The 26,128-nt window shown below is 35.6% G+C and overlaps 1 protein-coding gene across 1 annotated transcript; it reads left to right on the top strand.

Moving 5' to 3' along the window:
- Positions 1 to 26,128, top strand: GTF3C3 (general transcription factor IIIC subunit 3). The gene is made up of 18 exons (XM_006189903.2): positions 1 to 199; positions 1,029 to 1,140; positions 3,580 to 3,770; positions 4,285 to 4,408; positions 5,750 to 5,941; positions 6,458 to 6,623; positions 10,061 to 10,208; positions 10,735 to 10,807; positions 11,634 to 11,737; positions 12,701 to 12,872; positions 14,970 to 15,172; positions 15,502 to 15,603; positions 16,241 to 16,376; positions 18,239 to 18,476; positions 19,083 to 19,273; positions 20,869 to 20,993; positions 23,109 to 23,261; positions 24,741 to 26,128. Exons 1-18 carry the CDS (start codon positions 98 to 100, stop codon positions 24,861 to 24,863), a joined length of 2,655 nt encoding a protein of 884 aa, XP_006189965.1. The 5' UTR covers positions 1 to 97; the 3' UTR covers positions 24,864 to 26,128.

Consider the following 26,128-nt stretch of genomic DNA (forward strand, 5'->3'; position numbering starts at 1 on the left):
TCCTTGTTTAGAGCGCCCCGGCGAGGGGTAGAGTCTGGGAGGCGGTGCTCTTCCGTTTGTCCCCGTTCCTGAAACTGCGTATCAGAACCCCGCAGACATGTCGGGGTTCAGCCCAGAGCTCATCGACTATCTGGAAGGGAAGATCTCTTTTGAGGAGTTCGAAAGGCGGAGAGAAGAGAGAAAAACGCGTGAGAAGAAAGTGAGGAGATGCTAGGCCAGGATGCTCCCCACTGTCTTTTCACTCCATTCGCTTTGATGGGGCGGGCCGAGTACTTCCAGCGGTCTCTTCCCCTTCTTAGGGAAACTTCCGTTCTCACCTCATCCTTGTGCTAAGCTCCTCTTTAAAACATTTCCCCCACCAGAAAGCTTTTGTCTCGATGATAACCACTTCTCTTTATATTGCCAAATAGTACATTTTTTGACTTGAGGGTAACTTATCGCTAGTAGGTTAAATGAGGGGCGTGGGAAGTAGAGTTTGGAGTCAGTGTCTGACTGTAGTCCTAGCTTTGGTACTTTTTGTGACTTTGGGGGAGCAGCTCACGTCTCTTCTTTAGGCCTCAGTTTCTGTTTCTGGACGGAGCGATTTGAGCTCCCGTTTTTGAGGAATTTACTAATGGTGTGATGTGATCTTCCACAGAAAAAGGTGAACTTTCTTGTCTGTCCGAGGGAAAAGAAAAACAATTACAGATTTTGAAATTAGCTGGTGGGTTCTTTCCTAAATCATACAACTAATAGTGCCCCATCTCTTTTTACTTAAAAAAAAAAAAAAAGGATAACATGTGTAGATGAATGAAATTGTCAAGATTCAAAAATTTTTTTTTTTTACTATTGACTGATTCAGATTGAAGGATGAGACCTAAGTACTCTGAAATGCTTTGAGAATATTCAAATTTAGATTTCACATACTACTTATGTGTTCAGAGCTCAAGTTTTATAGGAATAGAAAATGAGGCCGATGTTCTGTTCTCAACTGGAGAGAGCTAAATGTGCATTCGTTTTTGGACTCATTAATTAATTTTCAATCACAGAATCTTCAGGAAAAAGGAAAGGCATCAGCTGAAGAAAATCCAAATGACTCTGAAGTCCCATCATCATCAGGAATTGACTCTACTAAATCTCAGGACAAAGATGTCCAGGAAGGTATGTTAGGATCACTTGCTACCTGCATTAAATGTTAAGGATGCCTAATAATTTAGTGAAAACATTATTTTTTTTTTATTGCAGTGGTATTCTGTTGTTGATTGCCTGTTTTATTAGGAGCATAGTGCTTGACTAGGTGCTTAGTAAATATTTGTTCAATTATTGAATATGATGATGGTTACTTTAGTGGGTTATTTTCGTGGAGAAGTGTTTCAAATTGACATCAGTATTTGTTTGAGAGCCTTTTAGAATCATTTTTTCTTAAATTGACCCTCTCAGTTGGTTACTAATTCTTCGAAACTATACTCCCCCAAATTGTAATGACTTATCCTTCTCTACAGAGTGGCTTCCAAACCACTTGCATTTTTTAATTGTGAGAGATGAGATAGAAATGTCAGAGTAGATGGCCAGTTGGCTGTCCACATGGGACCTCACACACAGCATAGGTATCTTGGTATGCTACCTCATTCCAGGATCCAGTCATCAGCTCTATATGACCACGTATTAAATTTGATTAGTGCACCCATACTAATTAAACTCATGAGAGCCTAAGTGATGAACTGTTATGCAAGTTTATTAATTTCTAGTGATCAATATACTTTTCTAGTGATCAGAATACTGATAATAGTTCATGGAATCCATTTACACATGTCAAGTAACCTGGGATGCTAAACTATCAATTAGAATTCAGTTTAGGGTGTGAGGTCTGATTGAGAACTAAATTAAAATTCCTAGTCCCAGACGGCAGAAATAGAGGCTGGTCTTTTCCCCCTTTAAACAAATAAGCCTTTACACAGAAAACACACTAGTAGGGTGGAAAGAAAACAAACAAGCTTTATTCCTGCCTCCTTGGAGCAAGTAGGGAAGAAAGGGCAAAGAGGAAAGAAAGTGGGGTTACAGTTTCTTACTTTGCCAGGCAAGTAGGGTAGACAAGGCGGGTGAAGTTGTTCTAAAACCTAGGCTTCCTTATCTGCTCAGGGAAGGAGTTGCTCTTCTATAGTCAAGTCTTTGAGGTGCAACTGTAGTAACAGGCACCATGGGGTGCCTGCCAATTCTCTTACCTAAAACTGACCCTAAGAGGTGGCCATTAGGCCCTCCATAAAAGGAGGGTTAGTTAAATCCAATTCCAGCTCACCATGAGCAGTCAGGCATCCAAGGACTAGATGGCCTCAGCTCAGATAACCCCATCAGTTCTTTTAAGATATGAAGCTCCCGATTTCCCAGGAAGGATTGTCCCAGAACTTTACCAAGATTTCTGGTGAGTGTGAACATGTATTCAGTGCAGAAGGGGTCAGTTTTGAAGAGGCTTTGGCAAAGTCTGCTGATTGGAATATAAGGCCACTGGAGTCATTGTCTTTTTCCTCCTGTACACTGATGAATTCCACTGCTAAATTCTTATTCTTGAGCACCTTTCCTACATACTAGACAAATAGGGACTTCTTTTAATTTCATTTTCAGTTCATTGTTGCTGATATAAAAACTCCAATTAATTTTTGTATATTGACTTTGTATCTAGGAACCTTGTTAAATTCACAAATTCTGATAGTTTTTGTACATAGAGTCTTTTGGCTCTTCTACGTATATAATCATATCATCTGTGAATAATGACAATTTTATTTCTTCCTTATCATCTCTATGCCTTTTATTTCTCTTCCCTTATTATGTTAACTAAGACCACCAGTAAAATATTGAAATGAGTGGTGGTAATAGGCGTACTTGTCTCATTCCTAGTGACTTTGAATAACTAATCATTGGCTGTGTTTGTGGGAAACTTTTTGTAGGCTCTCTATCAAATTAAAGGTATTCCCTTCCATTTCTAGTTGGCTAAATATTTTTATTAGGAATAGGTGTTGGATTTTATCAAATGCTTCTCTGTATCTATCAAGATGATCACATGACTTTTCTCCTTTTTTTTCTGTTACTGTAATAAATTTTACTGATTGATAGTGTTTTATACATTTCTTTTCATGTTTATTTTGGGTGTTTAGAATTCTTGAAGATGATCATTTTGATGATTTCATAATAATAATTACTTATTTGTTGCTCAGAATGTGTGGTGCTTTTTTTCATTCTTTTCTTCCATAAATATATTGACTATCTTACTTAACCAGCATCTCTGGGGTTTGAGGTATTTCACAAGTAATAAGCTTAAGAGTTTTTGTTGTAGCTTTTCTAAAATATGTTACATGTCTCTCCTTTAACAGAAATTGACTAACCTTTTTTGATCATTCAGGATAATCATTATGAAAAATTATTTTACTGTAGTGATATCCTCTTCTTTGGTTTGCTTTTGGGAATGTTCATTTGTCTGTTTTTTACTTTCAAGTATGGTATTGCTGGGGTAGAAATTTATATTCTAGAAAATACTATTTGTTTTTTCTTTCGACTGCTGAATGTGCTAAAGCTTTTTTTTTTCAACCTCAATGTCTCTTTCTTTAGGAGAGACGTCAGATGGAGTCAGTAAGTCAGTTCACAAGGTCTTTGCTTCCATGCTTGGAGAGAATGAAGACGATGAGGAGGAAGAAGAAGAAGAGGAAGAGGAAGAGGAGGAAACACCTGAGCAACCCACTGCAGGCGACGTGTTTGTACTGGAGATGGTTCTCAATCGTGAGACCAAGAAAATGATGAAAGTAAATTCTTCTTATTTTGTTGTTTATAAACAGAATGTAAAAATGTGACATAGAAATAGAAAAAGAATCTTTAAATTATACATATATCCTGAAATAATTCAAACAATAAGAAAGGAAATTCTACGAGACAACTGCTATTACTGGTTTCTTATGTTTCATTTTGAAGATTGTTTAAATGTAAAACCTTAATTATTGTGTGTGTCAAAATGTATGATGGTTTTGCTATTATAAGTTCCGATTGTAACTTGATACTGTTTTAACCAAGTTCATTCTGAGTAAATAAATTTGAAAGAGTGAGAATCTTCAGTAGATTGCATTATAAATCTCCTGGCATATAAATCCATCTTGCAGCATCCAGATCTAATTTGTTCTAATTAGTAATTTAGTAATTCCTGACCAGTTTAATTTTTGCTTTCTTTAATAAATATTGTGCTGTGCTTTGAACTTTCTACCGTAGAAAAGGTTTTTGGTTTGTTTTTATTTTACTCTAAATGTCAATTTTTGTTCTGTGCAGGAGAAAAGGCCTCGGAGTAAACTTCCCAGAGCTCTGAGAGGTCTCATGGGTGAAGCCAACATCCGCTTCGCGCGAGGAGAACGTGAAGAGGCGATACTGATGTGCATGGAAATCATAAGACAAGGTGTTTTCCGTGGGGATTACTGACAGTAGCAGTTCAGTGGTCTGACTTAAAACAAATGGAGGGGCACCTCACTGTGCTATTTGGAAAATACATTCAGAATCTTGGAGGTGATTGTGATAACAGTGATTTGCCACTTTTCACACTGAGTAGGAGTCATTACCAAGAAAATGAAAATAACAGAGTATGAGTCAGTGAAATATCATTAATATTTATTGAACTCATAAAGGCTTCTTTTTTGTTTTTATTTGTTTGTTTTTTAATGTTTCATTTTAGGGGTTTTAGGCTTTTGTAGTATTAGTCTTTTTAAAATGTGGCAAACACATTATGTTAAAACCATTTGAAAGTATTCTTTTTCTTCCATTTTTGAAATCAGACAGTGTTAGATTATTATAATCTACTTTTTGGTAAAAGATACAATTTATACTTGTTGTCTTTCCATTAAACTGCAATCTTGGTCATATCGAAGGATAGCTTCAGAACTGACTTTTTGACTAATCACTTACATTATTTTGCGTTCCTGATGTGTTGGCAAGGGATTCCCTGCATAATGGTTTGGGTAGTTGTACTACAGTGAACTTTAAATTTTTCTTTTCACTATTTTGGTATTTCCTTTCATTTAGACTAAGGTTCTTTTAGAAATCTTGTTATAAATTTCCTGGATTATGCATAAGAACAATTTGAAGACACTGCTTTTTCTTTTTCACCCCATCAGAAATTGAATTAACAGACTTTTTCCTTCAGGGTATTTTGTTTTGTTCTACTTTTCAGTATTATCTGTTTTTTTATTTCAGTTTATAATTAAACAAATTGTTAATTACCTTTGATTTTAATCCCTTGTAATCTTAGAACCTCATTTCAGAAACATTATTTCAGAAATGTGAATTAAATGCTCACTTTGCTAATCTTCGGTTTAGGTGCACTTGGTATCCTCTGTCCATTCATTCCATACTCCCTGGGGTGGGAGCTTGGTCATGAAGATTTATCCCCACTGGTGTATCTGGTGCTCAGTGGGATGAACTTGCTGAGTTAGTGAGCCATGTTTAGCCTTAGCAAAGGGAGATTTTCATGAGGAGGGCTTGGTAGAGAGTAGGGGTTTTCATGAAATTACACTTTGCTTAGAGAAAAGAATGCTTTTAAAAATGCCAAAAATATATGAAAATATACTAAAGCAAGTATAATCTACTGTGTATTCTAAATTCCATTAAGTGGTTTGTATAATTTTGCTAAATTTACTTAGAAAGAAGTATGAGAGAAAGGATCCATAGTTTGAACCATGGAATTGACATCAGCTTAAGCCTCTTCCCTCAACCAGTGGAATTTGTTTCTTTATATTTGTTATAGCTCCTTTGGCTTATGAGCCATTCTCTACTCTTGCTATGATATATGAGGACCAAGGTGACATGGAGAAATCACTGCAGTTTGAGTTGATTGCTGCACATTTAAATCCCAGTGACACTGAAGAATGGGTTAGATTGGCAGAAATGTCCCTGGAACAAGACAATATTAAGCAGGCTATATTTTGCTATACAAAAGGTAATTAAAATGTTTTTCTCATTTTGTTTGATAAGATGTTATATAATAGGTTTTTTGATGATTGTACTTGCTATTCTGGGGTGATGTTTATTGAAATATATTTACTCCTTATATTCTGTTATACCAGAAGTAAGTGTTTGGGGTCCCTCTATTTTCATGTTTATCAGCAACTTTATTTAATTGTGAGCTAATACAGCAAAAAGTTGGTAGAACAGGACCTTCAGTTTCCCACTGAGATCAGGGTTGGTTCTAAGCTGTTCCTTGAGGGTTAATGTTAACACTACAGTGACCAAATGAAGGTTAATATTGAGATTCGGGTTCTATTTGGTCTTGGGTCTGTCCTAGCTTACAGTTCCTGTGAAGGTAGATTTATTCCATAATAACCCACTTGGTTGCATTGGAGAATTGGTTTAGAGTGTTTAATAGATTTTCTGAAAAATGGGTCACACCCACACACATACCATGAACCCCTTTTTATGATAAATGTATAATTTATATTCCTTTTTTTCTTTTTAGCACTTAAATATGAACCTACTAATGTCCGTTATTTGTGGGAACGATCAAGCCTTTATGAGCAGATGGGAGATCACAAGATGGCAATGGATGGTTATAGGCGTATTTTAAACTTTTTGTCTCCATCTGATGGAGAACGATTTATGCAGTTGGCTAGAGATATGGCAAAGTAAGTTTGAAGTGAAATAACATATAGAAATATTCTTATTAATCATCTTAGAAATCAAAGCATATATTTGAAGTAGAATATACGTTTCATTGAAGTTCGAGGAAGTGTTTTACTTCCTTTGTTTTATTTTGTGCTTAAATATAGAGGGTTTTTTTCCCCCAGTACTTTTCTGTTTCCAAGTCAGCTGTGTGACTGTTTTAAAAATTTTGAATATACAGTTACCTTTCACATGCTCGGAAGTTTAAAAATGGAGCATGTTCTGAAAGGATGACTAGGTTCCCAGGTTTCTGTAACTTAGTTGAAGTTATGTCCACTTGCAGTAAATTATTTACTGCAAATATACTAATGAAACGTTTGTGATCGGAGATCTTCTGTAATCATTTTATCTTTAGCCTATGCTAGAGTAACATTTTAAGATGAAAATTTTTCTTTAGAGTTGGCACATGCTACCGGCTATGGTATATATTTTATTCTAAAATATTATGCCCAACTGCATTCTCTTCTCTGATATGCTGTACAGTGAAACAAAGCAGGGTACATTTTGGCTATGAAATTCCTTGTGGTATCTTTCTCTTCTGGGATATCTCTTATTACAGTATTTCAGCCTAAGATTAACCATCTTGATCTGGATATCTTAGGTTAACCCTATTCCATGGCCATTGTCATGAAGATGCTTAGCTGTGAAACCACCCATCATGTTCCCAAGGATGGGTTATGTAGGAATACTGGAAGCATTTATAGGAAATTTGTTGAGGTGCAGCAACCCTAAATTGATCCTTGTTGTATATGATGAGCATTGAGGATCTTCCCAGGTTTCTTGCTTTTAGTCACATCTCTCACTGTCATGCTGGTTAGCCCACAGGCTTCTACTTTATGAACTGTTAGATGGCCTGTGATAGTACATTTGTTTTCTACTTGCATTATTTATAATCTTGTTGGGAAAGGGTGGTGATGAACAGTTCTGCCACTGCTGCAGAAGTCTTTCCTGCATTGAATTCTGTTACTGTAACTTCTGATTGATTAAACCTTCTCTCATTCCCTACTTTTGCTCTAGAAATAGTTATTGAATGTAAGTTATGCGCTAAACACTGTACAGGGCACCAGGAGATTCAGTATTGAATGAGTTTTTAAATTCTCTGCCCTTGTGGAGCTTTCATTCTAGATGGGAGAGACAGGCAATAAGCAAATAAACAACTAAGTATGTAGTATATTAGATGTTGATAAGTGATATTAAGAAAAATGAAGCAGGGGAGGGAGGTGAGTTGAGGATTAGGAGTGTGTTACTTTAAATTGGGCGTTTAGAGAAGGACTTAACTCTTTGTGTTATGGTCATACTGACCTGGATGTGAACGGAAGGAGATATGGGAGTAGATATTAGGGAAGAGTATCGTAGGCAAAGGAAATGGCAAGTGCAAAGGTAAAAAGTGTCCGGGGAACAGCATGGATGCTGAGGTTTAAGGGGAGGATAGCAGGGGGCAATGTTAGAAAGGGATCAGGAAAAGATTCCTTGGTCCTTGTGGGTCATTGTAAAGGCTCTGGCATTTAATCTGAATGAGTTTGGAAGCCATTGGAAGAGTGATTTGATCTTACTTAAATTTTAGATGCATCAATTCTGGCTGCTCTTTTGAGAATAGATTAAGTAATGGTAAGGACAGAAGCTGGGAGAATAGGCAGGAAATTATTGCAGTAATCTATGGTAGGGGTGAGGTAGCTTGGACCAGGGGAGAAACAGCAGGAGGTGGTGAGAAATAATCAGATTCGGGATGTATTTTGAAGGCTGAGCTCTCAGAATTTTCTGATGTGTTGGATATAAGTGTGTGTGTGTGTGTGTGTGTGTGTGTGTGTGTGAGAGAGAGAGAGAGAGAGAGAGAGATGGGGAAGGGGGGTGGGCCCATGAAGGAGTAGAAACAGAGAAGGGAAGAGTTCTGAGAACTAAACCCTGAGGAACTACAGTGTTTAGAAGTCAGGAAGATGAGGAGGAAACAGCGGGGAGACTGTAAGGAAATGGACAGTGAAGTAGGAGGAAACTAAGAGAAAACGGTAGTCTAGAATTTTACTAAAGAAAGCACGTCAAGGAGGAGGGATGGGCATCTGTGTGAAATACTGCAGATGGGTCACAAAATGAGGACCAAGTATTAACACTGGAGAAGCGGGTAGAGGGTGGAGTCCTGGGGGATAGGCAGCTCTTTGGAGAAATTTTTTAGGGGAGCAGAAGAATGGGGAGGTAATTGGAATGGATTGTAGGAGTAAGAGGTGATTTTTAAGTTGGAGAAGATTATAGTATATTTATATTCAGGTGGGAATGATCCACAACCAGGGGAGATACTGAAGATTCATAAGAGAAGGGACAGTTGCTTGATCAGTAACCTTGAATAGATTGGAGGGAGTGGGATCTAGTTGAGGACTGGCCTTACGATAAAAGGAGAAGGCGGAAGATATGGCCATGGGTATGGGTAAGTAGATAGATATGTTGGGATATATGTGGGATATCTGATTTGATTCTCTTTGTAAAATAAGAAACGAGGTTATCAGCTGAGAGTGAGGACGGGAGAGTGCTGGAGGTTTGGAGAGGAGAAGATGTGAAATAGTTGTCTAGGTCCTTGAGACCTTGCTGCCCCACAGACCGGAAGCATGTGCATCACCTGAGAGCCTGTCACAAGTGTAGAATCTCAACTCTGCCCAAGCGCTACAGGATCAGAATATGCCTTTTTATAAGATTCACATTGATTTGTATGCACATTCAAGTTGGAGAAGTACTGGGCTAGGTAACTGTAGTAAGATTGGTGATCAGCACCATGGGCTCACTTGAGGGTAATGGTCATTAATTTAGAGTGAGTTTCATCAGCATGGTCAGCTGGGCAGGTGGAGGTGAAGGCATACTTGGATTACCCAAGGTTGGAGTTTCATCAGATGATTTTGATAGAGGGAGAGAGGGGCAGGAGAACTGAGATGCACAAGACAGTAATTGTATTGTTGGTTTTTGTTTTTTGTGTTTTTTTTAGATTCCACATATGAGCAATCTCATATGGTATTTTTCTTTCTCTTTCTGGCTTACTTCACTTAGAATGACATTCTCCAGACAAGACAGTAATTGTAATGTTGGGTCATGGAGAAGGAGGAAAGAGAGGACAGGAAGGGTGCAGGGAAAGTGAAAACGTGGTAGGATCAATGCTTAGTGGATCCCACTGAAGCAGAAGAGTTGTTGGTATTGGCTTACAGAGGGAGTGAGCTGTAATGGTGTGAGGTAGCCTTGGGAGAGGGATGACATGGCACGTTTTCCTCTGGATTAGCTCTGATTATGATTTTAAAAGTTTTTCCTCCTCTCAAACGTTAAGAAAATGAAAATTATAGTTAATCGTTAGAGAGTCTAAGTAAGAAAATGAATTTTGTGATTAACTTAAGTAAACACTCGTCCATTTTGTCATTTATTTTTTTAGGAGTTACTATGAAGCCAATGATGTTACTTCAGCCGTTAATATAATTGAAGAAGCGTTCTCAAAGCACCAGGGCCTAGTCTCTATGGAAGATGTTAACATAGCAGCTGAACTGTACATTTCTAACAAACAATATGACAAAGCTTTGGAGGTAGGAACACTTGCATGTTTCTCTGTTAGGTTTTGAGCATGTTTCTGTGTTGTAGAAATTCTTTGACAATTCCTTATTTTAGTTGTATATATTACATTACTTATATTCTAAATTGTATATTTAAGGACTATATGAAAACAGATTTAGATTCTCTAGTAATCCCATATGAAATAAAAAATGTAGTTACCATATGAGAAAAGCTGTTGCCATCATCACAGGTGGTAGATCTGTCCTTCAAGGTCGCAGGACTCAGCAACCAGTCTACTTGCTATGATTCATTTCTTAATCTTTTGGGAAAATTAGATTGGTTTGATACAGAGAAATTGTATATCTTCAGCTAAGCATTAGTTAATGTGATATAAAAACATTAATATGTCATAGTGGCTCCTTATTTTAAAGAGACAAGATGTTGCTCATTTATATGTTGTAAGGATTATTTGAATTAACTGTTCAAATCTTTGCATTGTGAAGAGGTTTTTCATACATACCTATTGTATTATTTCCTCCCCCCACCCTATTCTTTTAGGTAATTACAGATTTTTCTGGAATTGTGCTGGAAAAAAAAACTACAGAAGAAGGCACTTCAAAAGAGAATAAAGGTTGTAGTTTCCTCTGCACAGGAGAGTGCATAATCATCGCTTTTTCATAATGTGGCATCTTGAAATTGATAGTTAATTTTCTCATGACAAGTTATCCCAAGAAGCATTTTTTTCCTAAGAGAGATTTCATGTCTTTTTCTTGTGAATATTCACTCACAGATAATCTTTAAAAAATTTTTTTCCAGTCCATTTTATTTTCCAGTGCATCCAATTGAACTTGGCATTTGTAACTGACCCACGGTTTCTTTAGTGCTGTATGAAAGAAGAATGAATTACTGAGCAGCTTATCAAAAAATTTAGAACTATAGCATTTTACTTTTCAAAAAGGGCTTAAAATGCTCTCTACTAGTTTATTTCAAACTTAAGCATTGAAAAACTAAAATTCTACTTCAAACTTAAGCATTTACATAAAAATACTACCTCAGACTTAAGCACACTATTACTTTATCCCTTTCTCAGCCCCTTGTAGTGAAGACTAAAAAGAGGCTTTGGAACTCAAGAAGAAAAAAGAGAAAGTTCGTGTATCCTCATTTGTCATTTTTGTCCTTTTAGTTCTTTGCAGTTTTGATAGGTGTGGGAGTTTATGTTGGTTTGGGATAAGTGGATAAGGTAGTAGGAAAAGAATAGGAAGGACAATTGCTATCAAAGCGCAAGCTGAAGGGAGTGTAAGAACCTAGGGCTAGAGCTGGCCAAGGTTAGAATTGACAGTAGAATCACTTGCTTTGAGTGAAATAAGTGAAATCTTACATAGAAGAGACAGTGTGCTTCATTTGCCCCACCTTTTAAGATTACATATGGAAACTTTTTGTCTGTGTCTAATGCACAGCTGGTGAGAATGTTACCTGCACTATACCTGATGGTGTGCCAATAGACATCACGGTGAAGCTGATGGTCTGCCTAGTACATCTCAACATCCTCGAACCACTTAATGTAAGTAACATTAAGATCTGTACTGGAGATACTTCAGACCAAATCCACAGTGTTTTCTTGAGATGACAAGAAATTATAAGTTGACCCTAGATTTTACATTTCTTCATAACCAGGACATCACAATAAGTCAAATTATTTTTGTGTGAATGTGTTATAAAAGCTAAAACTGTTTGGAACTGGGCTTGTAATAGTTTGCTTTTCTTTTAAAATGAGAATAATCCAGAGATCAGAATTTGAGATTGGGCCTTTTAGACAATTGACAATTTCTGACAGCTATTCTCTTTTGTTGACTTTGGGCTAAGTATTTCATTGAATAAAAAAATGTGTTCGGCATTGACTTTGCATACCTTAGGATAAAATATTGACCAAAATACACAAATCCCTGTCCTCATGGATCTTTTGGTCTAACGGGACTAGGTAGATAATAAATAAAATAAGTGTGTAAAGTACAGGATGTTAGTTGGTGATAAGTGCTCTGGAGAAAAACCGAGACGACTAGAGAATATAGGGTGTGGGAGGAGTTGCCACTTTAAGTAGAGTGGTCAGGAAAAGCCTCCCCCAAGAAATGACATTTGAATAATGAAGGTTGTGAGGAAGCGAGCCCGGCAGGTACCTGAGGGAACAGCTTTCCAGAAACACCAGCGGGCACAGAGGCCCTGAGGCATGGGTGTGTTAGACTTGTCAGAGGAAGAGCACAGGGGTCAGCTTGTCCTAGCTCCGGCAATGCCTGCCTTATAACCGGCCTTCAGAAGTCATGTGCTGAATGAGTGAATGATGGCAGTATGAGTTTCTTTTAATAGTGATACAGAAATGAATTAAAAATGATTATTTAAAGCTGTTTTTATTAAGCCTTGCTCCTTTAAGGCTTGCCTCAGATAACTCGTATGTAAGTTGAAAGAAATATAAGTAGATGTGTGTCCTTGTAATGAATGTTTGACTTCAGGCTGTTATTTTGGGGTCCAGCCTCTCTTGACAACGCTCGTGGAGCAGAATCCTGAAGACATGGGGGACCTGTATCTAGATGTTGCTGAAGCTTTCCTGGATGTTGGTGAATATAACTCTGCGCTTCCCCTCCTTAGCGCACTCGTCTGCTCTGAAAGATACAACCTTGCAGTGGTTTGGCTTCGACACGCAGGTAATCCTTTTTTGTGGGAAGAAGTTTTAATCACATAAGCAGGCAAAAACTTGCTTCCTTAAGATGGTAATAATTATTATAAAATATTAATGTCTTAGTGAAAGTATTTCTGATTTCAGAGTAGTTTTTTGAAAGTCAGTATTTTAAACTGTCTTGGTTCACCACTAAGTGATTTTCCCTCACTAATGCTTTGGAAGAATGATTCACATAATGGTACCAGAGTGAAGTAGAAGGACTAATGTGTTCCAGTTTAAAAATACCATAATTACCTGTCTTTTACCTGTCTCTTAACCATGGGCTCTGGTTCCTGGTAGTAGACTGTCAGACTTAGGGTGCAATCTAATTTTTGAAGAGTTTTTATGGGTTTATATTTAATGTTATTTTGAGAAAAAAGTTAATGTATTTTCAGTTTTCTTTGAGCTGAAAATATGTTTAAGATTGGGTTTTATCTGTCATTTTATTTCATTGCGTCTAAATCCACAGTAATATGAAATAAATCATTTAGTGTAGAAGCAGCAGCTTAAGAAAAACTAAATCTCTTACAGAAATGTATGAAAGCCAAAAATCATATGATAGGATTTTCTATTGACTCAACATAAGAGATGCATTGAAATTTGAATAATCTTTGTTTAAAATATTGGATGGTGGCAGAAAGTTCTAATAGTTGAACTATTACACAGTGACAGAAAGTTCTCTATAACTAGAGGAGCATTAATTGACATTTTGGGATATTTTGGGACATATCACAGATACGAAATGTCAAAGAGAACACTTAATGATTAAGGTAACACTTTACTGTTAGGATGAGTAAACATGAATTCAAATGTAATGCCATCGTAAGAAGTCGCACTATTTGTAGTATTTGAATTTTAAAGACACAAACAAGGAGTTGGAGTTTTTGTTGCCTTCCATAAAGCTGTGGTGTGAAAGTGCTCCTGTTACTAATAGTAGATATTATATAAATCCTCTTTAATTATGAGCGTGATGCTGATGAAGGCTTCTTCCATTTTGAGCCTGTGTAGCTTGAGATGAGTGGAAGGTAAAACCTCAGAATCATCTTCTGATTACCAAAGTTAACCTAAAGATGATGGTCAGGAGATATTTGAGAAATTTGAGATTTGAGAAGACAGTTGGAGGTAAAATACTGTCTTAGGAGATCATGGCAGTGAAAAAGGAAAGAGGTGAAAGGGTGTAGGCTAGCGCTGGGGTCTTAGGGTGGAAAGAGAAATCTTGCAGGAATTCATCTTCAAGTTCAGATGATAAGACTTAATGGCTGATTGGCATAAAGTGTGAGGAATAGGGCCCAGTAGCCTCGCTTCTGAAAACTTATCTTTAGGAAAGAGTTGAGTGAGGTGAGAGGAGGTAGTCTGTATTGGAGATCATGAAACTTAGGAGCCTTACAGTTAACAAAAGTGAGCAAAGTGGACAAGTACGAGGCCTGGGGTCGGTGAGCACTGGAGAGCCCCGTCTAAAGGGTGCTGCTGTTTCTCAGCATGGCTGTGCACCATGTGGAAATGGGGGACCCACTGTTGCCAAATCCAGATTTTTCAAAAGAATTCAATAGCTGGATTTCATAAAAATCCTAATTCTTTAATATATAGACAGTTTATTGTTTTTAACAGAACTGTGGCCTAACAAAGCAAAGGTGTGGGTTAAATTGGTCTACCAGTTTGTGAACTCTGGCTTATATACATAAAGGTGTTTAATGCAGTGTTATTTGTTTGAATAAAAATTTGGAAATAAGCTAAATGTCAAATAGTATGGTTAAGTAAATAATTTAATTGAGTATTGTAACCATACAAAATGCCAGTGAAGACATGGGAAAATGTTGAAAGTATAATCCTAAATGAATAAGACAGAACCCCAACTTTTATATATGTACTGATTACATCCTTGTAGCAATTTGAATTAAGATTGAGTAATCAGTAGTTAGAGATTAGAAGGGATAATTGTTTTAAGATACTGGAAATATGCATACATTCTTTTTTGTTATAGTTTTTAAAATTGCTGTAATATTTCTTTTAAAACGGAGAAATAATTTTGGCCAGCTCACACATCTGTAGTTCGTATTAATGCTTTGTTTTAACGTCCTCTCAGAGTGCTTAAAGGCCTTAGGCTACATGGAGCGTGCCGCGGAAAGCTACGGCAAGGTGGTTGACCTGGCCCCTCTTCATTTGGATGCGAGGATTTCGCTTTCCACCCTCCAGCAGCAGCTGGGCCGCCCTGAGAGAGCTCTGGAAGCCCTGGAACCAATGTATGATCCAGATACTTTAGCACAAGACGCAAACGCAGCACAGCAGGTAGGCTGGGTGACACAGAAGGACGTTTTTCTCTTCTGTATTTTAGAACTTCCTCTTCAGTTAAGGATGGCTCTACAGCTTATATCCAAGTTTTATTTTAGTCTATTAAATTCAGTGTTTTTGAAAAATGATTTTGAATCTTGAGTTACAGGAACTCATTAGACATTGTAATTCATTGTTCCTAAAACACTGGATTTTAATTATTGTGAGAGAGCATAAAGCAAATGTTCTTAAGGTTTGGTTTCTAGGATGGAACTTTTCTATGCAGACAAAACAATTTACAACAGAGTAATCTTGTCATGCTCATTATCATGTGCCTCTTTACTTAGGAACTGAAGTTGCTGCTTCATCGTTCTACTCTGTTGTTTTCACAAGGCAAGATGTATGGTTATGTGGATACCTTACTTACCATGTTAGCCATGCTTTTGAAGGTGGGTAATGATCTTTCTTTTTATTAGCCTTGTTGACTTTTTAAATGTTTAGAATTTGGTTTAAACATAGATTATAGCTATTTTGTAACTCTCTTTTACTCTGTTAAAGTCAAACTTTTAAAGTGAATGTCAGATAAAGACAAAACACTTAGAAATTAACAGTATATAATTGAAAGTTCTACATGAAACTGTATAATGGACTATAAGATGATAAAATAAAATCTTTGCTGGTACATATTTAGAAAAGTGAGAACCGTTGTATCAATTATTGGCCTGGTGGACACTACTATGTGCCAAAATTGTTCACTTTGCAAACATGTTTTCCAGGTATGACATCCTTTCTGAGACTGGCTTTTTTTGCAGGGAGGTGGTTGTGTGTGTGAGTGTGTGTGTATGTGTTATAAATTTAATGTGAATTGCCTTCCTTCTTCTTATTAAGGTAAGTAATGTGACCCAAATTCCTTTGGTAAGAGAAAAATAAGTACATTTATTCTCTTTTAGGTGTTTATCTGCACAATGATTTGGTCTTCTTTTTTCTTTACTAAAGCAGCTTTCAGGCGCACTGGTGGTACTTGTGTCCCATAGATTTTCTTTAAGAAAGTATGTACTGAATCTCAGATTATCATCTTTAATTCAGGTAGCAATGAATAGAGCCCAAGTCTGTTTGATATCCAGTTCCAAATCTGGAGAGAGGCATCTCTACCTTATTAAAGTGTCGAGAGACAAAATATCAGACAGCAGTGACCAGGAGACAGCAAATTGTGATGCAAAAGGTAATTAATTTCTTCCATGTCATTTCGTATGCTTTAGTGCATAGAACTTGACTAAGTTGAAAAAAGACATGAAGTAACACCTGACAGTGATCTAGTTGAAAATACACTCTTTTTAAATAAAATGGTATTTTCTAAATCCCTCAAGTAAAATAAATGCATTTGGTATTTCTGAAAATGAAAGAAAGAAAAGCTGTATGTAATTACTTTAGTTTTAAAAAATTAAACAGCAGGCATCTGCTTAGATCTTTCTGTGAAAAAAACTAAAACTTTAAATTTTGACATTTTAAGAAGAAAATATACCCTACTTTAAGAAATTTGTGAAGATTAGATGACAATACAGATTGCTTTATTTGTCTGGTCACTTCAATTACACATATTCCATTCTCTGTTAAATTCATTTTTGACAAATGTAGGAATAGTTGTGGAAACTCTGAAAATAAGTTGCTTTGACTCTATCTCAAGTCACATGACTTTAAAAGCCATCTATTTTTAGCTAGAAAAGGATCAAGTATGTTTGGGTAATACTCAGAGAACTTTGGAAAAGACCTAGGCTATAAACTGGAGAAATCAGTCTGGCAGAAAATTATTTCATTGTTAATTAATTCCACAGATATTAATTAAATCACTGTTAAAGGCACGGCCGTGTGCAATGGACAGGGTTTTAGAATCCAGAAGAGCTGAAATCTCTGTAAGCACAATGTAAGGACATAAGATAAGCCAAGTGTTGTGGGGGAAGAGAATCAGAGGAAAGTCATGGGGTCTCAGCTGCTTAGAGCCTTACCGTCTCTCCAGTTCACTGATTCTGGGCTTTATCCCAAAGGCTTCTGCCTGCAAATATGTATTTGGACTATGTTTCCTTAGGTTGTATTTTTTTCTTCATCTGATGCTGCCTGTTTTCTCTTTCAGTATTTCCTCATTTCAGGTCCATTGTAGGTTTTTCTTAGGCTCGTAAGGTTTTGTTTCGTTTGTTAGTTTCATTATGGTGGGGATCACATTACACTGGTGCATCATAACATAATCCAGGCCTCTTTATGTCCCATGCATCTCAGTACTCTGATTGTTTCACTTAACATTCTCTCATGTTTTGTTCTGTTTGTAGCTCTTATAGTTAAAGAATGTGTGCTATTTCTTTGGATAGCAGTTCCATAATTTATTTAGTCATTGTTATTTTTTGATTATATAGTTGGTCCCAGTAATATTCTTTTATAAATAATACTGTAGTGAGCATGTTCATGTCTATAGATTTATTCATATTTTTGACTAGTTGTTTAGGATAGATTCCCAGAAAGAGAGTAACTGGGTTGAAGACAGTAAAAAAAAAATTCTGGCTTTTGATATTTCTCAAGGGCTATAAAAAGGAGGTTTCTTATAAACAAATAAGGAAGAGAAGATTGTTAAAGCAAGAGAGAAATTCTGAGGCAGAGAGAGGAAAACTGCGTTTATAAGAAGATCAAGAACAATCTGAATCTCAAAGCATGAATTTGAAGTCCTTTGCTGAACAAACATTTGAATGCCTTAGATCTGACCTCAGTCATGGAAAGCACGCTCATCCTGCCCTGGAGGAGCGTGTACTCCTAGCTAACACTGAGAAACATGAGTGAAGTAGCTGGCCTTTATAGAGAAGAGATCAGAAGTGAGAATTACCTGGGACTGCAGATTGTTAGGCAGATAGAGCAGAAGGTGGTGACTTTGAGGGGTGTAAACAAGCAGCTACCTTCTCTTCGTTGCCAGAAGGATGTTGGCAAGAATTTAATCCTGTCAGGACTATAGTTTTTAAATTTACCTTCATGTGAATTTTTCTTTCTAATACTGCTGTTTCTGGAAATGAACTGTCTAATTGGTTTTCATTGGTCTCATTTTAGCAATATTTGCTGTACTCACGAGTGTCTTGACAAAAGATGACTGGTGGAACCTTCTGTTGAAGGCCATATACTCCTTATGTGACCTATCCCGATTTCAAGAGGCTGAGTTACTTGTCGATTCTTCATTGGAATATTATTCATTTTATGATGACAGGCAAAAACGCAAAGAGCTAGAATACTTTGGTCTCTCTGCTGCAATTCTGGACAAAAATTTCAGAAAGGCATACAACTATATCAGGTGATTTTCCAATAACTTATTTTGATTAGATTCTTTGATAAAGCATGTATATTTATTTTGACTTAGTCTCCCATTCTCAAGAATCAGTAAACTGTTTATTTTAACTCTCCTGTTGCTTACTGATTAATTCAGGTCATTGGTGGTTCTCAGAGGCATATATATATGAGAGCATGTTTTCTCATGTACTTAACCTATGTGCCTCAGTCTCCCCATTTATTATGATAAAACCGACATCATCATACCACCATCTTAAAGGATTGTTGTTAGGGTAAAGTGAGTTATTATGTATAGGGTAAAGTGAGTTATTATGTATAATGCCTTTTAACAATGTCTGGTACACATTATTATTGTTATTCAGTGTTCATTGTACTGCAGCTGTATTGGGCAGGGAGAAAAAAGGTGAAACTTAAACCACTTGATTCTGTTTTTTTGGTTTAAAATTTTTGTTGAAAAGCAGAAACAAGATGTAGAAATACATCTCTACCCTTGTTGAGGCATGGTGCATTTCAATGTTGGTAGGACAGCACTGAAGGGTTTCAATCTTAAAAGTCAGGAAGATTTATTTTTTCATTATTTTTTACCCTCACTCTCTTTCTGCAATTTTAGGATAATGGTAATGGAACATGTCAATAAACCCCAGCTCTGGAACATTTTCAATCAAGTTACCATGCACTCCCAAGATGTACGGCATCATCGCTTTTGTCTCCGTTTAATGCTGAAAAACCCAGATAATCATGCCCTGTGCGTCTTAAATGGACACAATGCATTTGTATCTGGTAGTTTTAAGCATGCCCTTGGTAAGTGTCCTGGCACATGACTTTGTCTGCCTCCCTCTGCCTCAATTTCATTGTCTCTAAAATGGAGATAATAATTGGACCTACCTTGTAGAAATTTGTGAAAATTAAATGAGGTAATATAAAATACTTAAAATAATGCCTGGCAAATATAATAAGTTGCTGTGTTTGCAATAATGGTAATAATAATAATAAATAATAATATTTATTTTTCTTATGATGCTTTGGTTTCAAAAGGCTAAAATAAGTCTTATAATTCACTTTAAAGGTCAGTAATTCTCCCTGCTAAGACTTGTTTGGTTTTAAAATAATTTCATTAATTACAGATACTATGCTACCTGATTTTAATTTGCTGTAGTAACAAAAAGGGACTTAAAATTTGCTGATAGTTCATTCCTTTAGGAGATAAGTCTTTATATCAAGATTTATTTGCATAGTTCTTACTAAGTCTAATTAAATGTAGGGAAAATTCATTGATCATTTATAGGAAATTTCTGTAATATCAGAAGCAAACAAGTACAAAAATACCTAACCAAATGTTTAAACTTAAAATGAGGCACGGATCTCCTACTGCTTAAGAGCTAGTATTGCTAAATTCACTTCTGGATATACTGTGATTTACCTATTTAATACTAAAACTATTTATGGTTTTTTTTTTGTGTATGGCTGCTGTTTTTATAATTGTTCAGCCAGTAATCTTGAACATCAGGTGTTGAAACTTTCCTTCACTGTGTATGCTTCTTGAATTGTTAGCTTATATTAAGAAAATATAAAATATAAATTTTATTTTATTTTCCTATATTTAGAAACTTTTATACAAGGCAAAAATAAATGGCAATCTACCATCTGTGCTACTAAAGAGATTTTGCAGTGCTGTGCCTTCTGGAATAGAAGTTTTTTTTTTTTTTTTTTTTTAAGATACAGATCACTCCTTTATAAGAAATATTTGCTTAAACTCCCCTATCTCATATGGTTAGGCTTTTGACATGAGATAATTACGTACATAGAATACATGGAATTCACAAAACCCTGAACTCTTATTTTATTATTAGATACATTTAGCTCTTCTCAGGAAAAACAAAGTAGTTGCTAGAATTCAGAAAATAACACCCAAAAACTGAAAAACAAAATAAAACTATATTTTTTTACCTCCATGATCTGTCACAGTTGAATTTATATGACAGGTCAATTAATTTTACAAAAGAATTTACCAGAAGACACATTTCCCCATTGGTTTTTAAATAGATTTAAGATCATAAGATAGGTATATGATCACAATTGATACATTGTTTTTTTTTTTTGGAAGTATTACTCTACGTGGAAATGTCTGTGTCTAAAAGAAAGTTACTTTTAGTTACTTATATTTAATCTCATGGTCAAGATACTTTCACAGGTAAATCTTTCTAATTTTGTTATTTGTTATACATTATTATAAATTCAAATGAATGTGCATCTGGTGGGTATTTTAGAATGTACACCTTGCATATGTTAAAATAACAGTAATATTTGTTTAGCTTGAAAATATATTTGAGTAAGTGTTGAAGAAATAAGGGACAATGTTATTGTTACACCATCTGACATCACTGCTTATTTTTCAGGACAGTATGTGCAAGCCTTTCGCACTCATCCCCATGAACCTCTCTATAGCCTCTGTATAGGCCTAACCTTTATTCATATGGCATCTCAGAAGTATGTATTAAAGAGACATGCTCTTATTGTGCAGGTAATTCACTTGGATTTCTCATTACTTGATTTTATGTTCCTTAAAAATACTTAATGCTTTTGTTATCCTGCTTCAAAAGTAATACCTGCTTAGTACATGTGTTGGGAGTGTCCAACACCTACCCTGTGTTCAGCACTCATGGATCAACATCCAGTGGGGCTCGTGGCTCAGACTTGCACAGCATGTAGAAAGGGTAAACAGCCAGATCATAAGAGGGGAAGACACAGGCAGACCCTTGAATCCTGTGCAGGCTTCCTTATACTGTGGAGCCTTCTAGGTCCTGAAGATTTTTAAACTAGTTTTTAAAAATGCATTATGTTATACATATAGTAATGTATGAATGTGCCTGTGTGCCTGTGTGACTTACATCATCACAGAAAACTGTTCTTTTAAAGTTTTCTTAGTTCATGTAGGTGGGAGTTTGTTGTACTAATCTCTATTTTTGTGTGTGTTAAACATTTTCCACTAAAAACTGTTTCTAAAAAGCAAGTTTTATTGTAAATAGCATGATTCTTGGATTGTTTTAATTTCTTATGAGTCTATTCATGCTGCAGGACTGTAATTAGTTTTCTTTTGCACAGCTTAAAAAAAAAACTAGTTTCATATGTTTTACTGTCTTCCTACCTTTATATCATACCACAGGAGTAAAACCATGTCTCCTTACTTCTACCTTTATTTAGTATTATTTAGGCATTATATACTTGGGCCTTTTAATGATTAATGTGATAAAAATGTTTGAATTGTAACATTAACATGTTATTGTAACAGAAACATGTAACATGTTTTTTTTTTGTCATTTTTTGGGTAATTTTTTATATTTGATGATTCATAGTACCTAAGAATAAAACAGCTGCGCACATTACCTAGTACTTTATTCACTAAATATTTGAATAGTCTTTTCAGTCGTGAAGGAGATTACCCTCCTGAATTTGTTAAAAATTTCATAAGATGCTGCAGGTAACTCCTATTATTGTATCAGAAGACCTACAAGTTCCTTTGGGTTGTGGCAATACTCTTTCTTTCTCAGATTTTTATCTTTAAATGTTTCATTTTTAAATATGAAGATTTGATATTTCTCTGAGATTAATAGTTTGTCTGATGTTACTTAACAGAATTATGTTTTTCAGTGGAGTAGAGGTCATATTCATGTACACAAATGAGTTTTTTTATTATGCAGAAAGTATGATTTGTTTATTGAACATAATTATCTTTATTCCTAAAATGCATTAATTCTGAGGAATTTCTTAATTTTTATTAATTTTATTTATGAAGCAAAATTTATGGCCATTTATTACATAGCAGATCACCCAGGGAATAACTGCATTTTATTTTCTATACACACAAATTAATTGAGGTACTCTTAATTCTTAGGTAATATATTTATTTAATTACTTACATAAAATACTTGCACTTTGCAATTTATAGCTTTCTATGCATGATAGAAGTTGAAACTGCATTAAGGGCGAAGTGAATACAGGAAGAGGCAAAGAAGCAAATTGCTTTTTGGACTGTGTGACATATAGGGAGCCTGAATCATCACAGCTATGCTCTGAAGTAATCAGCTTCTCCATAAAGCCTTTGAGTCAGAAGCTTTCAGGGGGACAAAAGATCAAGTGTTTCTAGGTTGAGGGACTGTTAAGGTTCTGAGAGGTATATGAAAGGTAGCATTTACCCAGAAAGGTTAGATTTTACTCAAGTGAATTTGCTCCTGAGGATGAAACTTTCTAAATTATCATTATAAGGGCTTGGATTTTATATTTTGCTCAAGCTTTCAGACATGCATCTCAAACCAGAAAGGTTACTTGGCCCCTAATGCCTCAAAAGCCAACTTGAAACCATAAAAATATATATCCTATGTGCTTACAGATTATGGACCTTAACAGCTAGTTGCAACAGTTGGCTTTATTTTCTGTGAATTCCTTTGTCCTCAGTGTAAAAACATCTCTTCACACCTTTGGAAGAGATCTTGACTACACAATGTAGGACACTACATTACAGACATATGTTCTTTTAGGTTGGGGGTATGTCTTTTTAAAAACATTTTTATTTCTACCACTTGGCAGAGACTTATCAAATGAGTGAATATTGAATTATTTATCTTGCTCTTTTTGGCAGGGCTTTTCCTTTCTTAATCGATACCTCAGTCTACGTGGGCCTTGCCAGGAATCATTCTATAATTTGGGCCGTGGCCTTCACCAACTGGGGTTGATTCATCTTGCAATTCACTATTATCAGAAGGCCCTGGAGCTCCCTCCACTTGTGGCAGAGGTATTGTATGATTTACTTTAAAAAGTGAGGAGTCACCTCATTTCATCTATAGATAAGTGCCGTTAGCTCCGTGTTGTGGTCCAGATAGTGAGATTAATTATAGCTTATATATTAAAATGTACTTTTCCCTTATTGAATGCAGTTAACGTAATTACGTTTGGCAACAAGTAGTTCCTTGACATCCTGACCGTGTAACCTGATCAGCAACCATGTGGACATGTATAACTTGTGGTTATGACCATTTCAGTTTCCTAAGATAGTCCCTGTGGTTTACAGGTGTGAGCTGCTAGACAGGAAATCTGAGTATTGAGAAAATAGCCATTATTCATTTTCAAGTTAAAGTGTAACAAACATTTCTTCATAAAGATGAGAAACCAGTAATTTAATGTAGTTTTGTTTAAGCTAATGTAATATAGTTGAAGTGTTGCCAATGCTATGATAATCTGTTTAAAGTCTAATTTTTACTTTAATTTCTGAAAGAAAGTATATATTATTTTTTTGAGTTGCACTCATAATTACCACATTCTCTCACAACTGTTTTCTGTTATTCTTGTTCAATAAGCAAATGCATACACGTTTTATAGTTATGCTGATGAAATATATACACTTTTGTGTTCTTTATTTCATAAATACCTTTATGTATTGCTCCTTAAGTTTTACAGGTATCATTTTTCATTCTTACAGATGTTCTTTTCAGTTGTCCAAAATTTTGTATGGGGAAAATTAAAAACATAGATCTAATCTACTCCATTGAGTTCATTGCCTTGTTATTTAAGTAGGTAAAAAGGTAATACCATTCATAAAGTAAGCATTATAATCAATTTGGTGTTTGCCTTCCTAGACCTATTCTTATATATGCCTTTCTATTATATAGTACAGGTATTTTTTGCCGATCTGGTCATTTGTTATGATTTTTCTTTTTTTTTTTTTTAAACATTCAGAAGTCTTACATTTTCTGTGAAGTCATATCAGTCTTTCTTTTTTTCTTTTTTAAATGGGGTACTAGGGATTGAACCTAGGGCCTCGTGCATGCTAAGCACATGCTCTTACCACTGAGCTATACTCCCCACCCCCAACTTTTCTCTTTATAGTTTCTATTTTGCTATTATACTTAGAAGGACCTTTCCTACTCAAGATTATATTATTATTCAACTATGTATTGTTTTTTCTTTTACGGTTTCATTTTTTTACTCCTAAATCCTAATTCATCTGGAGTTTATTCTGCCATGGCTTTTGGGTGAGACTTTTCAACTTACTGATTAGACATTTTGAAATAGTTGATGATACAGTTACTATAGTGATGAACTGACTTCAACACTGTCTGATAAAAATTTAGATCCAAGGTATATGCCTAGTTTCATAATTTTTTTTAGTATAATGAAAATTGTTAATAAATTTTGAACACTTATGAAACTGTGTATTTGCTGTAAAATTGTCCTGGTTGTCAGTTTGAAATATAACTCATGTATTTTCCCCCAGGGTATAGAAGCTGACCAGTTAGACTTACGAAGAGATATTGCCTACAACTTGTCTCTCATCTATCAGAGCAGCGGGAATGTTGGGATGGCTCAAAAGCTTTTATATACTTACTGTTCTATATAAAGCCCTCTGCTGGGAAAGGAGCCTTGGGCAGCTGTGTGCATGGACCAGTATTTTCTGTCTCAGGACTTACTATTAATCCAAAATGGAAATGATAATTTCAGAATTACCCATTTCATTTTTAATATGTGATAATGATCTTTTGGTAGATAAACAAAACTATAATTTCTACAAGAATTTTTACATTGTTCTGTCATTTTCCTTTACCATTTTTTGGTAAGTTGTCCCTCAAACTGAAGTGGATGGTATTAGCCATTGAGCCAGCATGAAGTTGAATACACTAATTTTTTCTCACATCGTTTATTTATCTGGGTATTTAATACTATATATCAGACCCCTGCTATGTTCCAGGTACTGTGATAGATGTTTGGAATACAGTAGTAAGATAGAAGTTACCTCCCAGTGCAATTCTTCAGATACAGACCTGGAGCATATATTTATTTGAAAGAAATGTTGATACATTTCTATGTACACCATTGTTGTCAGTCATCCATTTCTTAGTGCCCTATCACCTGGGCAGTTTTTCACATACAAAGAAAAGAAGGTTGCTTAGTAAAGGAAAGACAGGTTGGGACTCTTTCTGATGTCAACACAATTATATAACTTAATTACCTCCTTTAAAATTATTTTAAGTGGTTATGTGGTGGGGAGACAGGTAATTGAGTTAATCTTCTACTTTTTACCTACATGTATCTTAGCTATAGACTGAGACCTGAGACGCTGGGCTTAATTCCAAACACCCTGCTCTGAGGCAGATGAAAAAAAATGCACCATCAGTGTTTGGCTTTCTGACAAAAAAATAGAGAAGAGCACTCTGTGCAGTAACATGCCCTGACTGGAAGACTGGGGAATTGTATGTGTGGAGGGAAGTGTTGCCGACAGAGTGAAAAAGGTTAAAAACCCTTTACTTACGTCAGATATTGTGTATTCTTGAATATAAGGTAACAGTACGTGTTAGATACACTGTTGGTTTAATAAGAGCTTTTTAGAGTTTCTTTTTAACAAATGCTATAATAAATGTGCATGTAGATTATAAGACCCAGTCCAACCGTGGGAGGAAAACAAATATGAGACTTTGGATCAAAGAAGTACAGTGGGGCTTTGTAGGAATTCTGACCACTATTTACACTTAATCCATAACTTTGTAGTTGAGAAGCAGAATGTGTTCGTAGTAAGTAAGTAAATGTATCATGTACTCTGTATGTATGTGTGTGTATATATGTGCTTATATAGAATTTAAATAAATTTTATTTTTATAATTAAATCAA

This window comes from Camelus ferus, chromosome 5 (assembly GCF_009834535.1).
Source record: "Camelus ferus isolate YT-003-E chromosome 5, BCGSAC_Cfer_1.0, whole genome shotgun sequence".
Lineage (NCBI taxonomy): Eukaryota > Metazoa > Chordata > Mammalia > Artiodactyla > Camelidae > Camelus > Camelus ferus.

Bases quoted from the DNA above. Each gene is read 5' to 3' on its own strand.
- GTF3C3 (XM_006189903.2), top strand. From the start codon at position 98: ATGTCGGGGTTCAGCCCAGAGCTCATCGACTATCTGGAAGGGAAGATC. The intron at 4,409-5,749 runs GTGTTTTCCGTG...TATTTGTTATAG, and splicing joins CATGGAAATCATAAGACAAG to CTCCTTTGGCTTATGAGCCA. The intron at 23,262-24,740 runs GTATTGTATGAT...ATTTTCCCCCAG, and splicing joins TCCCTCCACTTGTGGCAGAG to GGTATAGAAGCTGACCAGTT.